At 41.0% G+C, this 12,519-nt stretch overlaps 1 protein-coding gene across 4 annotated transcripts in view; it reads right to left on the bottom strand.

Annotated features, from left to right (window-relative positions):
• FAM120C (family with sequence similarity 120 member C) overlaps positions 1-12,519 on the bottom strand; it is a 96,678-nt gene extending 84,159 nt beyond the window's left edge. For 3 of the 4 annotated variants that reach the window (XM_010970798.3, XM_074359282.1, XM_074359280.1), the window contains exon 1: positions 11,492-12,519. In XM_010970798.3, coding sequence (XP_010969100.2) covers positions 11,492-12,184 — 693 coding nt within the window. In that variant the 5' untranslated portion in view covers positions 12,185-12,519. Of the gene's footprint in view, positions 1-3,291; positions 3,456-11,491 lie in introns of those variants that run through there. The other variant, XM_074359281.1, reaches the window with a different exon arrangement.

Below are 12,519 nucleotides of genomic sequence, written 5' to 3'. Positions count from 1 at the left end.
GCTTTGGCTGTAGAAATTTGGATGGTTTATATTTCAACTGCAAGGCCTATGAAGTCTATTTTGAAAGTACAGACCAAAACTACTGTTGATGCAAATGTACATCTCTACACTCTGTGGAGTTCAATAACCATTTAGAAACTAAATTGACAAAACACGAAGCTAAGGAATATTGTCAAAATGCAACAGTAAGAATAGCAGCAATCGAAAACCATAGCTAATTCAAGGCAACACTGACAAAGTGGCCTTCCCTCTCAACTATAGGAATTCTAGTTATCTACATACGCACGTTAGAGTATTTGCCATTAAATGCTACAGTCAAGCCAGAGGTAGTAGAATACTGGTCCAGTGTTCAGTAAACGCTATTAAGGTGCTAATTTTAATTTGTAAATACCCAATTTTAGTACCTTTAATTGTTCTTAGGCTGCCAGGAGCCAGCCCATATCTGTAGGTGAAACTGCCTGTCACATTCTAAGAACAAAGGAAAAACTTAGATTTAATTTAATCTGTTGTGGCTCATTTGGGGGCTGGAGACTCTACTTTGAGAATAACTTTCGTTAACAGTGGATACAGCAAGAACTTCAGCATTCAGGGAACCTACACTCAAATTCAAAGCGGTGGAGCAAATCACGGGCAAGTCACTTAGCTTCTTCATCTATAAAATGAATATTTTGCTATATTCCTACCTAACTGTAAGATTTACAAATTATTATATAAAATGCCTAGCACACAGGCTCTGAAAAAGTGATTGTGAAATAAAGCATAGACTGTTTATTCTGCAGAGATGAAGTCTACAGTATGAACTGCTTTCTACAGGTCCTCAGAAATCATTTGAAACAAGTAGATTTCAAAATAGGCACTTGATCTGCCCAACGCAAATCTTCATGATAGAAAAATCAGAAGGCCTGATCAAAGGTATTCTTAGGAATAAGAGGAGAACAAGAGTCCAAGGTAGCTTTTGGGTTACCTTAGAAAGGAAGCCAGGAACTGCAGAGAGGACAGTGATGGTAAGAAATTTCTGAGTCCTTGAATCAGGGGCTGAAAATGCTTACAGGGTCTGGGCGGCTAACATAAATGAATGAAGGGGGTGAGTTAAGAAAATCAACTGCATTAATTTTTTTTTTCTTCTAAACTATGCTGTGGGTGGTAACAATATAAACATGCAAAATACTGGAGTTTACATTTTAAGTTCAAAATTAAAAACACAAGTTAAAAATAGAAAAAATTGAATTACATTTTTGTGTCTGTGATTTCTTCTCTGACTTGGAACAGGAGATCTGATGCCTTTCTTATGCACCACGAGGTCAATGTTAGTTCATATTTCTGTGTTACAATGTGCAAGAAACAATTTAGCCCTAAATCCTTATAATGATTAATTTTATCTTATTTCATAATGGAAAACATCTGTTTAGAAATGCAGACATTTCCAAACACAGACAGACGTTCTGCACAATGTTTTTTATATTTAGGGTTACTACTCCCAAGATATTCGCAGGATTTTGCTATTTCAATGACATCATGCTTCATCTTCAGTACCATGGCACAGTAATTCACTATCTCCACTCTAGCTATTCTTTCACACCATGAACATTAATTGAGAAAAGATTAACTGAACTATATACTTGTTCATTTTCATAAAGTATGTCAGAGTCTTTTCTGGAATTTGATAGACAACTCTACAATTTGGGGAACGTAATTCAGGCCATCACAGTCATTTCTTGGAAACTAATTTCAGCAAAGGAAATTCAACCAGTTTATCTCCTGTCAAATGAGTTTCCCAAAGCCAGAATTTTGCTAGGAATGAGCAAATACAACCATACAATTGTGAAGGTATTTCTGAACAACACTGCTTTTCTTCAAAGTGTCTAAATGAGTTGTAATGTCAACCAAACAGGTCAAATATTTAATTTCAGTCTTTGCTGGTGTGCTGAATGCCTTTTGGATGCCAAATAAGTCATTTTTTTCCCAGTATATTCAGTACCATTCCTCATCTAGGTCAATTAATCTCCATAATAGGTCAGATCTCCATGACATTAATCTAATAATTTACCAAGCAAAGTATTCAATCTATGTTTGGAGCAAACCAGTGTTAATTACTAGTTCTTGGCATAATTCATTTTGAACATTTGTGCACAAAAGTGGAATTCTAAGGAGTGATACAATGAATAGCTCCAAGTTTAAGTCCTTGTAAAGTGTTTCAGATTCAAACTGAAATTTCCTAAGTCCAACAGTAATACTATTGCAGAAGCACCATCTGTAGTCATAGTCACTAATTTTGACCAATCTATACTAAAAATTTCAAGACTTTTCTCAGCACACAAAATCCAGGTATTTCTGGATGTACCTGTCACAGGCAAGTCCAAAAGAATTAGACTGCATCAAAATTCTTAATGCATGAATTATATATCTAGGTGCAGAGGATCTCAAACTTTAGGGTGTATCATAATCAGCTGGAGGGCTTGTTAAAACAGATTGACAAGTCCCATCACCAGGTTCTGATTCAGTAGGTCAAGGCCGGACAATCTGCATTTCTAACTAGCTTCCAGGTAGTACAGTGTTGTTGATCAGGGACCATACTTAGAGAACTACTGGCTAGGCATATAAGCTAAGTGTATAGTTACATGTATAGTGTTTATATCTGTTGTAACCAGCGTTAATCTGAAACTTCACAAATAATTTAACTTCTTGACCCAATTTGTCACATAAAAAATGTACAGGCATCAATCTTTAACATCCTGAGCAGCAGTACTTAACTACCTTTTGCAAGTGCTTGTTTATGACATAAATTCCGCTGTACTCAAAAGATATTCTTTTCTGAAACAACTACCTATAAAAGGCTTTCAAGTCCTGGCAATTTTTTCATGTAATACATGATTGCATTTCATGGCAGTACTACTTAATTCTGTCGGTATTCGAAAACACAACCTATTGAAATTCCAAGCCCTTTTACAAGTTCTTTTTATTTAAGCACTCACCATTCTTGTATACTGGTCATATTTCTTACAACAGTTTATTTTTAAATGCTCTCTTAAATTGTAGTCTTTCAACAAATATACTTTATTTTGATATAAAGGAATACTCATCACTTCCACTAGGAAATAGGCTCTCTCTGATTTTCCTTTAAATATATGATCTTCTTGTATAGATCATTTTTCTTTGTTTTTCACTTTACATAGATGTGGGTATGAGAAGTATTTCATGTTCTTCAAAACTTCTATGAAAAAGTACAGGCACAACAATCAATGGTGTTTCAGTTATTGACTTCTATGTAACAAATTACCCCCAAAACTTAAGTAGCTTTAAAAACACATTTATTTTCTCATAGTATCTGTGGGTGTGGCTTAACTGGGTCCTCTGGCTCAAGGTCTTTCACAGGCTGCAATCAAGGTGTCAGCCAGGGCTGCAGTCATCTCAAGGCTCGACTGGGGAAGGATCCGCTTCCAAGCTCACTCACATGGCTGTTGGCAAAATTCAGTTCTTTGTGGGTTGTGTTGGACTGAGGGCTTCAGTTCCTCACTGGCTGTTGGTTGGAGGCTGCCCTCAGTCCCTTCTCATGTGGGCCTCTCCATTGGGCAGCTCACAATATGGCAGCTTGCTTCATCAGAATGATCAAGCAAGAAGAGCCAGAGAGATCAAGAGAGAGTGCAAAGAAGATGGAAGTCCCAGTTTTTTATAACCTAATCTTGGAAGTGACACCTTATTACTTTTGCTTTAGCGTATTCATTAAAAGCTAATTACTAAGTCCAGCCCACACACAGGGGGTGGGGGTGGATTAAACAAGAGTGTGAATAGCAGGAGGCAGGAATCATTGGGAGCCATGCAGAAGATGGTTATTATGAAAGGCAAGTGGCACCTGGTCACTGTGTCATTGAGACACCATGGAGTAGTAGAGACTCCAATAAATGAAGACCTTGTGGTTTAGCAAAATAGGGCAACCAGTGTTGCCAGAGGATCTGATATTTCAAGAGTGGTTGGTAAGTCAGAATTCTTGGTAATATTTCATAATTTTTAAAATATTGGCAACAAGTTCCTATTTGTTTAAAAAAAAGAAATACATTTGTAAAATGCAAGTTAAATGATAAGAGGGAAATAAAAAATCATTCAGCTACATGATGCCTAATATTCAATCCAAACCCACTATTTGACTTTCGATTCTGATGAACACTGTTTATCAGTGAAAATCAATGAAGTTTTTAAAAAAATGTGTGGGGCTATGGGCTGCCAGTTTGCCATCCTTGCCATAACCCTTGTAATTTCCTTTGTGGTATGGATGAAAAGTTTTGGTGTCTGATATGCAAACTGTGGTTCTGCCACTTCCACTATGTCTTTGGGCCTATGACAAGGGTCACAGAAAAGATCCTCAGGGCTCGTACTGTTAGTATTTTCTTACTTGTCTCCCCTACTAGACTATGAACTCCTGGAGGGTTAGGGTACCCGTCTGACCTCAACACTCCCTTATCTCACTTTCCTACTTCATTTTTCTCCACAGCACTTACTATACCACCTAAAATACTATATAGTCTTTTTAATCTTGTTTATTGTCTGTCCTTCCCACTAGAATATAAACTTCATGAGGTCAGAAATCTCTTTTGGTCACTGCTTTATCTTCTCAGTATTGAACCGTGCCTGGCAAACAGTAGGAGCCCAATAAGCATCTGCTGAATGAATGAATTCCACTGTTCATAGCACAGTGTTTGGCACAGAGTACGTGCTCAAAAAATGTTAATTAGACTGAAAAGCACTCATTGCCCTGTTAAGAAAAATGGGGTGAAATGAGGCCAGAGAATGGTAGGCAGATCATGAAGTATCCTGTATGCCATGCCATGCCATGCCAAACTTAAAGCATGAGAGTGAAATGATCAATGTCCAGCCTTCTTGGCACACAAGATATTCTGGTCAAAGTAATTGTAGCTACCATTTACATGGCATTTACCATGTGCCACATAATATTCTAAGCATCTTACTTATGTCAAACCATTTAACACTCAGAATGAAGTCTGCGATGTAAGTCTTATTACTATCTACCTCTTTGAAATGAGGAAACTGAGGCACAAAGAGGTTAATTTGCCCAAGTTTTATATAACTAGTCAGTAAAAGAACAAGAATTTAAACCCAGGCAATGTGGCTCCAAGGTCTGTTCTCTTAACCATTACGCTACACAAACGAAATATAAGAAAAATGTTCTGGAAAAAGTTACTAAAATGCAACTATACTGTTTTGAGATACATTAAAGATGAAGGATTTTAATGTCAAATATATTTAGGTTCATATCTTGGCTCAACCACGTTCCAGAAGTGTAACCTTGGACCAGTGAGTATGCTAAGCCTGTTTTTACTTTAGCTATTAGAAAACGGAGATTAATACATATCCTGACAGGTGGTTGTGATGATTAAATGACAAAATGAATCTATGTGAGGTACCCAGCCCATGTGGTAGCCATTATTACTATCACCAAGGGGAATTTATTCTATAAATGCATTGCTAAGCAGCTACAAAACTTACTTTTATTTAACAGTTTGGCAATTCCATTTGGAATCGAGTTAATTTACATGGAATTAACATGTAACATTATGAAACACTGGTTCTACATTCTTCCCTATCTGACTTTCAAAGTCTCCTACAGTCACTCAGTCAATCAACAAATCTCTCTCTTTCAACAACCATTATTGTACATAACGTGTCAAGCCCTAGAGCAAATCTCTGCCCTCTTGGAACTCAAATGACAGATAATTATACACAAACTTCCAGTTATAAGATAAGTTCTGGGGATATAACATATAACATGGGGGGGGAAAGAAAATTATAATGTAATATGAAAATACTACAGGAGAAAAAATATGAGAGAGGTTAAAAAAAAAAGAACACTCTGGTAGCACAAGGAAAGGCATCATTCATCTTGGCTGGGAAAGATTTCATAGTGATAACTGTTAAGCAAGAATAAGTATGAATTTGCTATGTGAGGGTGAGCATTACATAAGAAAAGCACCATGTGAGAGGACATGGTATGCCTAGGAAACCAAAAAAGTTCAGAATAGTTGGGACATTCCAATGGTTGGAACAGGTGTGGGCAAAGGTAAGCACCAAGTAAGTCTGGAGAGAGTCTGGTATCAGACTGTGAAAGGCACTGTCGGCTATGCTGAGAAGTCCGGACTTGGTAAGGTAGGCAAAAAGTAGCCAGTGGATATCCTCAGGCACACAACAAAGTCAGCTTTGGTTTTCAGGATGGCGTCTCTGACAGCATTGTGGAAGATGGACCAGATGATGCCCAGATCTCCAGATCCAGATGTCCAGAGAGTGGTAAACGAACAAGTTGAGGCTATTTTCACAGTTTAGATAAGAAACGATGGCAGCCTGAACTATGGCAATGGGGGCGGAAGTGGCTGGACTCAGGAGACATTTCTGAGGTAGAGGTGACAGGATCTGGTGATCAAGGGAATATGGGAAGTGACAAGAAAGTGAAGAATTGAGGACTCCATAGTTTATGGCTCGAAATGGATGAAAGACAACATCTATAGAAAAAGAGAATACCAAAAGCAGAACAAGTTTTGGGGAAAAATAATGAATTCCATTCTGGATATTTTTTAGTATAAATGACCTTAAGATATTGAGTAGAAGAGAGCTGAAAAGATGTGTCAAAAGCTCATGAGAGAGGTTAGGGGTCGAGAAAGAGCTATAGGAATCACCAGAATATTGTTAATACTTAAAGCCGTAATAATTTAGGGTGACACTGCTCAGGAAATGAAAGGAGAAAAAAATGACTAGGACAGAGGCATTGAGAGCGCCAAGGCTTAAGGAAGCAGTAAGAGAAGGAGGAATAACTTAGGAAAGAAGAAAGAACTAGAGACTTATAAGGAGAATCAGCAATGAGCAGAATTATGGAATTTAAGGAAGGAAGTTCAAGGAAAGGATGGCTCAATAGTGTCAGTATCTCCAAGAGGACCAAGGAAGGGTGAGAACGGAAATGGATGTGGCAGCTTCAGAATGGTCACATCACACACCAAGTAGCAACAAACTAGGGAATGGGGAATGAATGCAGTCTTTTATTTTTTTAAATAATGGTTAAAAGGGAAGAACAGGAATAAGGATAACGGCTTAAGGGAATTACAAAGTAAAGGAAAAGTTTTTGTTTTTTTTAAGGTTATTTGAGTATTAGAAGTGAAGGAAACCAGAGGGGAAAGACTGAAAATGCAGAAAAGAGATTGCTACTTTTGAAGTCCTATAACTTCACTGTATGCCTCACTCACTTGGCACTTAGCTTACACGTTTGCCTTGTACTGGCAGTACTGTACATTTAACAATGCTGACACAAACTAAGTGCTCATTAAATCTACTTATTATTGTTTTTTCTTCATGTATCTATGCATATTATCTGGCCAATAAAAGTGTACAATCTTACAAAAGAATGTACAAAAAGGAAACCGTGTGGTGGAATTGTGGAAAGAGACGCTGTGCAATACAGACCCAGAACAAAGATTTTTATCCACCACTTACTAGTTAGTGTCCAGACCAAAGAAAAATTATTTCACCTCTTTGCACCTCAGTTATTCAACTGATAAGTGGGAAGACTACTATGCATTCTTGCGAGCTTGTGAGTATTAAACAAGATATTTAAAAAGCACTTTCTATACAACTTGGTGCTTAAGAAGTAGTAATAGTTACTATTATGATTAGCATTATGATTTTTCCTACCACTAGTGCACCTAGAAGAGTCATTGACTTTTCAAGATGTGTCTATGACTGAGGATAAGTAAACAATCAAGAGGAATAGTAGTCATTGCTATACTGTATTCTAGAGAACAAAAGCACAAAATGGCATCAGCTCTTGATCAGACTTCTCAAATTTGGGTTATTCATTTACCATCAACATGATTTATGCCATATCCAAGTACTGCCAACTTAATACTTTTCTTTAAGTCAACGCACTTTTCTTTAATTGGCCCCATTCTAAAAAATTATAGCTGTGAAATTGTGAGTTTCATGTGTTGATTATCTTTTTTTCTAATATATACAATAACCATTAAAACAAAAGCATTCATCCCATTAACCACCCAACATCATCTCTCAAACCACATTCTAAAACTGCTTTAGGGTTGCCCTACTTCTGAGACCCTTAGGCAGAGATCAGGTAGCAATTTTTGGTTTTACTTCATTTTTCTCCTACTGGCAACTACCACTTACAAAGGTTGCAGAACATACAAATGAAGCCAATCAAGTGACAAAATTTATCCCAGTAATATACACTGAATCTTCTCATGGGAAGTCCCAAATTGTCTAAAGCTAAACAGACAACCCAGCAATTTATCTCTTAATCTCTCCACTTCTATTTTCTCTATCACAAATGAAAACGAGACTAGGAATAAAGGCCCATCTTGTGGCCTAGCCTCAAGAACAGAACCAAGCGGAGGAGAAATTCAGTGGTGGGTTTTGCTCTGAAGCACTAGCATTTCAGTCAGAAGAAATGGCAGGCATGCAGATCACGCAAGTGAAAAAACTTCAAGATAGTGCAATACACCTCTGAAAAGGCAAACTACCATCAATTATTAACCAATACCTTTCAAATCTGTGTTATAAACCAGGAAGTTCTCCATCATTCCAACAACAGATCACTGACCAGAACCAGGAGAGAGAACTTCACTGGTAACATCTGTAGATACTTTATGTACACAATTTTGGGCCAGTCTTAAATCTACTATATTAACAGCCACACTACACATGTTTTAAGTCACTTCTACAATCCCTTCTGTTAAAATCACTAACCCCTTCATTCATGGGAAAAAAAAATGTATCCTATACCTAAAATACACAAAATTTTATGTAGAATATGAAAAGACCAAAGAGTTTATAATCTAGCATAGGGAATAAGATTTCTGTATTTCCCCAACTGTAGTACTCATGACTGAAGAGGATTGCTGGGAATTCTTTTCCCCAATATTTTATTATAAAAAATTTTAAACATATGGCAGAGCTGAAATGATTTCACAGTGAACAGGCAAATACCCACCACTGAGATTCTACCATTGTTATTGTACTTGCTTTATCACATATCAATCCATCTATCCAACCCATCTTATTTCTTGATGAACTGCTGGGATTTTGGGAACAAGACTATGTATGATGAAAAATCTTGGCAGGCCCTATTAGGGTTGCCTCTCAAAAATGTTGACTGATGGAGTGCATGAACAAAAGTTTGAAAACCACAAACCTGTAAGCAGTGTTCAACTCTGCTGCCAACCTCCAATCAAAATCTATTCGGAGGTCCTAGCAGGACATATTAGGTCTCCACACCCTTGTCCACTATCTGGACCATCCTTCCCAGACCTCTTTAAGGCTCAGCACCCATCTCTGAAACCTCCCCCAACTTTCACCCAGAATTAACCATGCCACATTTTTTATCATTAGCCATTAGCTCACAGTATCTGCCACTTTGTTTTCAGTCTCTTTTACTTAATTCTGACCTCCTTGAGGGCAGGGATCCCCTTATTTTCCTTTGGCACAGTATCTAGCCTAGAGCAGGCACTCAATAATTGAATAATATAAATGAATAGCTCAGACCTGTCTTTACCCAGGAGCCAGGGAAGATGTTTGATGCCTGTGGGAATGATTTAATCACACTGGCACTTTAGGAGATTCATTTTAGAGAACTGCTGTCAAGAGCATGAGCTTGGGAGCCAGACTGCCTGGGCACAAATCCCAGAATACCAGCTCCGCCATTTATTGCTGTGTGACTTTTGGGCAAGTTTCTAAGCCTCCTGTGCCTCAGTTTCCTCATTTGAAAAATAGATAATACTGCTTCTCAGGTTATTGTGAGGATTAAATGAGATAACTGCTTTTTGTTAAAGCACATAGATTAGCAACTGGCACACAGTAAGCGTTTCATCAGTGTTAGTCATTGGTGCCAATAACCAGGTTAATGACAATGAGGTAAAATGTCCTTAAAGCGAGGGTGGCAGCAGTGAAAACAAGTGGAAAGAATGGCCATGAATGAAGAATCTACTGAGAAATGCTCGGTCAGGAAGGCAAGCAAATGAGTGTCTGATACACTGTTATTTTTCTACTTTGTATGTTTGAGATAGCTCATGAGGGAATTTTTTAAAAACTACTAAAAACAGCTATAACCTACCCAGTTTAGGCACAGATTAGATGCTGGGCACAAGGAGGCTGGACTCCAGCCACAAGCTCTATAATCACTGCAAGTAGTTTTATGCAGATCTTTCAGTCTCTCAGCTGAGATTTTATTTTTCCTCCTCATTACTCCACCCAGCACTATTTCTTTAGTTTATGATTCTCACAATTCCATGTTCCTGTCCTCTGTGAGCACATCCCCAAGAGCCGTGGTTGGGGAATGGGTTTGCCGTTTCATCCTACCCAACCCTGTACCACTTTTCTTTTTCCTGCCTACCTCCTCTACTTCTCAAGCCTTGCTATTCCCTACACGTAGGAACTTGAAACCTAAGAGTATGGGAAAGCAACAGAGCAACAGCAGTTGTGCCAAGAACTGGGGATGCTGCCAAGCTGTTCCCCAGGACCCATATGCAGTGACCAACTACATGCAGAGATTGGACTGAACTGCCCATGGGGCCTCACATGCTAGATATTCCCATTTGCTTATGCTCGTTTTCCCTCTCCCACTTAAAGAAGCCTCTTCCAAAACCTGTAACCAATTCAAATCCAACTTATCCTTGAAACCCAGCTGAGGTTCAGCTTCTTCAAGGAAGCCTCCTCCGACCGTTCTAACCCACAGATATCCTCCCTCCACAGACACACACCAAACAACTACTATACTTACAAACTGTACCATAAAGCTTAATCACACACATTTATATCATTAATAAATGTTTCATGTGCATATATTTGATATACTTGATTTGCCAAAGGCAGGAACCATGTCACACGTCTTTTAAACCCCTTACTCTCAATGGGTTAATATTTGTTGAAAAGTGACTGAATCAGTGGGTTTGGTTGGTTGTTTAGGCTAAAGAAGGATGAGGCAGAAACATGTTGAAATGAAAAAGGTTGAACGGACAGATGTTTGAAAAAGAAGCACTGGTTCAAAACGGGGGGAAAGTTGCAGAAGAAAGGTGTTCAATTAACATGTTTAATTGATTTGCTGCAAGGTTGGAAAGAGACATATAGAACAGAGATATCAACTGGGAAAAAGGTATTTCAGCTGAGGCAGAAGACAGCAGGAGAAACATGGGGCTACAAAAGAAATTCTGCTAAAACCTAGGGATAGGCCAGTTGGGTAAGTAAAGGTAAAGGGAGTTATTGGGATGACATAGGTAGAGATGTGATTATGCAGGTGAGCGAATCAGTAAGGGGTGGTATGAAGGGTTGGATAGATGGATAAAATGACCAAGGGTAGTTGGGCAAGTGGGTTAGCTGATTGGGCGGTGAGTGGGTAGATGGGAGGCAGGTAAGTGGGTGGGTGGTTAGGTGTTTAGTTGGGAGGGAATAGGTGTGGGGCGTATTATTTAAGATCCGGCCCCTCCCTCACCTTGACCCGGAAGCGGATGAGTGCTAGCCTCACGCAGTGGCTCAGGCAGGCCGGTGGCAGGAACCAGGCCCGTGGAGGAGGGGTGCCCTTGTTGCCCACGTGTCCCACGATCAGTTGCGCTGTCTGCCGCTCAGCCTGGCACCGACGGCCCCACTCGGCCAGCCGGTCCTTGCCCAGGCCCCCGGGGAACATGACCACCAGCTCCAGGCCGTCGCCGCCGGGATAGGCACAAGCCTGACATAGCGCTGACAAGTAGCCCAGCATGGCGTTCCATTGGCCGCCACACACCCAATCCGTCTGGTAGCCGCCATAAAGCCGCGGGAGCGCCGAGCCCGCGTCCACCAGCACCCGGGCCCCGGGCAGCGGAGGGGGCGGCGGCGGCGGCGGGTGCAGCCCGGGGTGCGCCTGGCCGTGGTGGTGGAAGTGGTGAGCGGGGTGATGGTGCCGCGTCGGCCCCGCGCCCCCGGAGTAGGAACCCAAGGCAGCGGGCGGGAGCGGTGGTTGCAGAGGCGCGGAGCCCCTGGCGGCGCGTGGAGCCCCGGGCGCTAGGGCTGCCGTAGGCGGCAGCTGGCGATGCTGGTGCTGCTGCTGCTGCTGGCGCGAGACCGTGCGCGCGAGTTTGAGGAGGTCCACGGGGACCACGGCCCCGGGACAGCGCTTCTCCAGGAACTCTTGGAAGCCCTGGACGCCCATGCTTCGTCGGTGGGCAGCCGAGACGGAGGCTGCGCGAGCAGGCTAGGCGGCGTTCTGGGCGCGAAGCTGGGGGCGGGCGCGTGCGCACTCCGCGGGGGGCGAGGGGGCGGGAAAAGGATTCCCGAGGGGAGGGGTGAGCGAGCGAGGGAATGAGGGCGGGGTGGGAAGGAGACCACAGGTTGGATTTGGGTGGAGAGGAAGGGTGAGGCCGACCGGACTGAGGAGAGGCTGGGAGGATAAAAGCGATGACGGGCTCTAGTCACTTCTCTTTTTTATCCCTCTCCGGCCGCTCTTCACCGCGTCAAAAGAGGTGAAGCCTCTTCCTTCCACCTCCG

Source organism: Camelus bactrianus, chromosome X, assembly GCF_048773025.1.
Source record: "Camelus bactrianus isolate YW-2024 breed Bactrian camel chromosome X, ASM4877302v1, whole genome shotgun sequence".
Lineage (NCBI taxonomy): Eukaryota > Metazoa > Chordata > Mammalia > Artiodactyla > Camelidae > Camelus > Camelus bactrianus.
Note: the sequence above shows the minus strand (reverse complement) of the source record. Positions and strands in the feature narration are given on the sequence as shown.